Source organism: Salvelinus sp. IW2-2015, unplaced genomic scaffold (genome assembly GCF_002910315.2).
Source record: "Salvelinus sp. IW2-2015 unplaced genomic scaffold, ASM291031v2 Un_scaffold1634, whole genome shotgun sequence".
NCBI lineage: Eukaryota > Metazoa > Chordata > Actinopteri > Salmoniformes > Salmonidae > Salvelinus > Salvelinus sp. IW2-2015.
In genome coordinates, this window is record NW_019943050.1 from 119,851 (window position 1) to 124,177 (window position 4,327).

The following is a 4,327-nucleotide window of genomic DNA, read 5'->3' on the forward strand; positions in this document are numbered from 1 at the left end:
TACTAGGAGAGAGGTGTTTGGTCGTGGAGACGACTTTTTCACTAGGAGAGGGTTGTTGGTCGTGGAGACGACTTTCCACCTAGGAGAGAGGTGTTGGTCGTGGAGACGACTTTTCCACGAGGAGAGAGGTGTTGGTCGTGGAGACGACTTTTCCACGAGGAGAGAGGTGTTGGTCGTGGAGACGACTTTTCCACGAGGAGAGGGTGTTGGTCGTGGAGACGACTTTTCCACGAGGAGAGAGGTGTTTGGTCGTGGAGACGACTTTTCCACAGGAGAAGAGAGGTGTTGGTGTGGAGACGACTTTTCCACTAGAGGAGAGAAGGTGTTGGTCGTGGACGACTTTTCCACTAGGAGAGAAGGTGTGGTCGTGAGATGACTTTTCCTATTCTCCAAACATTAGTTCCTCCCCTTCCTTCCTTCTCCCCACTCCCCTCCCTCCCGCTCCTTCTCTCTCTCCTCCCTACCGCTCCTTCTCTCCTCCTCCCCTCCCGCTCTTCTCTCTGCCCTCTCCCACTCCTCTGCTCTTCCACATCCAACTCCCCCTGCTTTCTCCTCTCACTCTCCTCGATCCCATCCCTCTCCTTGCCCATTCCCTTCCTCTCTTCCCCCTCCTCTCCTCACGATCCCATTCCCTCCCTCTCTTCCCCCTCCTCCTCTCTCTCTCTCCCTGACAGACCCCTTTAACTGGAGAGAATACCGTTTCATATTTCACTCCAACAACACTGCAGTACCATCAATACATCAGAGAGTAGATATTCCCTACATTAATCTTCATCCAAACAGATAAAACAAATGACTTCATTATCTGAATCTCAAACAGATAGGATAGCATACCCTTCCCTTTTTACGTTACAGCCTTGTTCTAAAATKGATTAAATAAATGTTTTTACTCATCTAGACACAATACCCCATAATGAAAAAGCGAAAACAGTTTTTTGAAATGTTTGCAAATGAAAACAGAAATACCGTAAGTGAATAAGTATTCAGACCCTTTGCTATGAGAATCGAAGTTGAGCTCAGGTGCATCCTGTTTCCATTGATCATCCTTGAAATGTTTCTACAACTTGATTGGAGTCCACCTGGGGTAAATCCAATTGATTGGACATGATTTGGAAAGGCACACACTTGTTTATATAAGGTCCCACAGTTGACAGTGCATGTCAGAGCAAAAACCACGGTCGAAGGAATTGTCCGTAGAGCTCCGAGACAGGACTGTGTCAAGGCACAGATCTGGGGAAGGGTACCAAAACATTCCTTCAGCATTGAAGGTCCCCAAGAACACAGTGGCCTCCATCATTCTTAAATGGAAGAAGTTTGGAACCACCAAGATTCTTCCTAGAGCTGGCCGCCTGGCCAAACTGAGCAATCAGGGGAGAAGGGCCTTGGTCATGGAGGTGACTTGAACCCGATGGTCACTCTGACAGAGCTTCAGAGTTCCTCTGTGGAGATGGGAGAACCTTCCAGAAGGACAACCATCTCTGCAGCACTCCACTAATTAGGCCTTTATGATAGAGCTGCCAGACAGAAGCCATTCCTCAGTAAAAGGCACATGACAGCCCGCTTGGAGTTTGCCAAAAGACTCCCCATATACAGGTRTGCCAACCTTGTAGCGTCATACCCAAGACTAGAGGCTGTAATCACTGCCAAAGGTGCTTCAAAAAAGGACTGAGTAAAGGGTCTGAATACTTATGTAAATGTGATATTTCAACAAACAAAATAAATTATACATTTGCAAAAATTCCCCMAAAACAATTTTTGCTTTGTCATTATGGGGTATTGTGTGTAGATTAATGAGGGGGGAAAACTATTGAATCCATTTTAGAATAAGGCTGTAATGTRACAAAATGTGGAAAAAGTCAAGGGGTCTGAATACTTTCCAAATTCACTGGAGATCGGACCTGTATGGGTGGTTTGGTGGTTACCTTGTGGTTCTGTGGCCACCACAGCGTCTGGGTTATCAGTCTTCACCAGGTCTGCATTCAGGCTCTCTGTAACAGGACACAGCAGTCTGGTAAATCTGACAATTTATCTAGATACTACTTTCTGATTATAGATTATTGTAATCCCAGGTAAACATTACACTGTTATCAAAACTATATAGAATCATATCCACATTCTACCACAAGATCTAAATCACAGATTACGTTAAAACCCCATCTGGCTTCTTACGCTGTATGCTGAAGCAGAACTTCTTCTTCTGGTAGGAGACGTAGCTGGTGACCGCGCCAACCAGCGCCAAGCCAATGGCACTGATGATCCCAGCGATGGTTCCGGTCTCAGCCATGGTGTCTGGAGCACAGAGGAACACAGAGGTGTAATCAATAGTCAATAATCGATAGCCAATCATCAATATTAGACACAGACCGTTGCCATGCATAACCTGTTGTTTCAGAAAAATATTGTTGTTGTTGTCATACCAAGGTTGTCATCATCAGCGGCAGACTGGCCTCCACCATGTCCACCTACAGGAATGATGTCAGCTAGTCAGTTACATTCTATTATAATGTGCAATCAATGTAAATGCATTTAATAAAGGTCCCTGTGTCCTGATTGAAAATATGAACTACCTACCCAGATGTAAACACTGTTTAAGTATTTGTCCGACTAAAACAAGACATTTACCTCTAAGTAGGATTTAAACAGAGTATCTTCATTCATAAAAAACAAGCAATGGTAAAGGTCTGAACTCAGAAGACTGTTCTCACGCTGTTTTTATGTTTGTTTATCTAATCATTTCCCCTTTTTAAGATCATCCATTACCTTTGCCTTTGTCAGGGTTGTAGGTGTTGTCTTTCCCAACGTCAAGCAGATCATCGTCTGAGAAAGATCCACCTAAGGGATATAGAATCAGCATTAACTGGCAACCCTAACCTGACACACCAGGCTCCAAGCCAGGGACGGCCCCCGCTCAAACACAGCCAACATCCCCAAAGTAAGGTCTCCAGAAAGAGGAGAAAGTTCAGTAGACGAGGGAGTCAGTCACAGTATATAGAGGACAAGCGCTGGTCTTCTAGTGTAAAGATGTAATAAGGAGAAAGAGAAGGATCAGGGTTGCCAGATGTCATTCAGGAAGGAGAAAGAAGGTCAGCCTTTGACCCTTTCCAGGGGGAGCGACACAGTTAGCGAGTTAGTATCACCACATTAACAGGAAAACGAGCCTGGCCTCTAGAGAAAGTTAGTGAGGATATAGACCATCAGCTATACTTTGTGCGCAGTACACCCGCAGTACACCCGCAGTACACCCGCAGTACACCCGCAGTACACCCGCAGTACACCCGCAGTACACCCGCAGTACACCCGCAGTACACCCACAGTACACCATGAGGCGGAGATGAGGCTGAAAATATTTCTTTTAAAGCTTATTTCCCGCAATTCTAAAAAAAAAATGCCACGAGGCTGAGAAAAAATAAATAGATTTGAAAGGTAATTAAAGCTAAAATATAGGTGTTTTGACCGTGATAAAGGCACTGGATCATGAACTGTCTTGTGTGATAAATGAACAAATTAAATAGGCAGTGACAAGGTGCGTATAGCCATAGAAACAGTGACATATGCCTCAATGCAGTCATATGCGTGGCTTATTGGGGGTGTGGCTTTCAGTTAGTTCTTTTTGGCAACCCATCCCGTGAGAGTGAAAGTCATTCCAGGTCATCTGTTCTGTGTAATCAGATCTAACTAACCCAGTGCACGACTTGCTATGAATTATATCTGATGGTGTTTGCATTTTTAGGTTTGGAACACTGGCAAGTAAATATCATTACAAAATATATACATATATATATAAAAAACGAAATACTCAAATCAGAGTGGGTGGGCCTGGCTCCCCAGTGGGTGGGCCCACAGTACACCCACACCAAGAAAGGTTTGAGTAGTGTGTTCAATCCATAGCTTCCTAGTAGGTCTTGTAAATTGTGAGTGAGTGAGTGAGTGAGTGAGTGAGTGAGTGAGTGAGTGAGTGAGTGAGTGAGTGAGTGAGTGAGTGAGTGAGTGAGTGAGTGAGTGGGAAGACAGGGAAGAGAGAGCGAGACAGGTACCAATAGAGAGATGGATAGATGGAACTAGAGAGGCAGAAAGTAATAGACAGAGACAAAGAGAGAGAGAGAGAGAGACAGACATAGATCAAATATAGAGTGATATAAAGAAGGAGAGAGAGATTGGATATTAAAAGAGCGAGGGATGCTGTTAAATAGAACTAGGTATTATCCAAGAACAGAGCAGAAAGCTGGTCCCCAGCCCAGTAGACAGAGGGGTTAGGGTTGATTTGGGTAGGCCCAGTAGACAGAGGGGTTAGGGTTGATTTGGGTAGGCCCAGTAGACAGAGGGGTTA

The 4,327-nt window shown here is 44.8% G+C and overlaps 1 protein-coding gene across 1 annotated transcript in view; it reads right to left on the reverse strand.

Moving 5' to 3' along the window:
* Positions 1 to 4,327, reverse strand: part of LOC112071543 (CD99 antigen-like protein 2) — a 32,347-nt gene that overhangs the window by 10,184 nt on the left and 17,836 nt on the right. Inside the window, exons 5-8 of the mRNA XM_070439429.1 lie at positions 2,761 to 2,832; positions 2,418 to 2,462; positions 2,170 to 2,289; positions 1,923 to 1,988 (exon numbers count right to left, since the gene is read on the reverse strand). Coding sequence (XP_070295530.1) covers positions 1,923 to 1,988; positions 2,170 to 2,289; positions 2,418 to 2,462; positions 2,761 to 2,832 — 303 coding nt within the window. The remainder of the gene's footprint in view (positions 1 to 1,922; positions 1,989 to 2,169; positions 2,290 to 2,417; positions 2,463 to 2,760; positions 2,833 to 4,327) is intronic.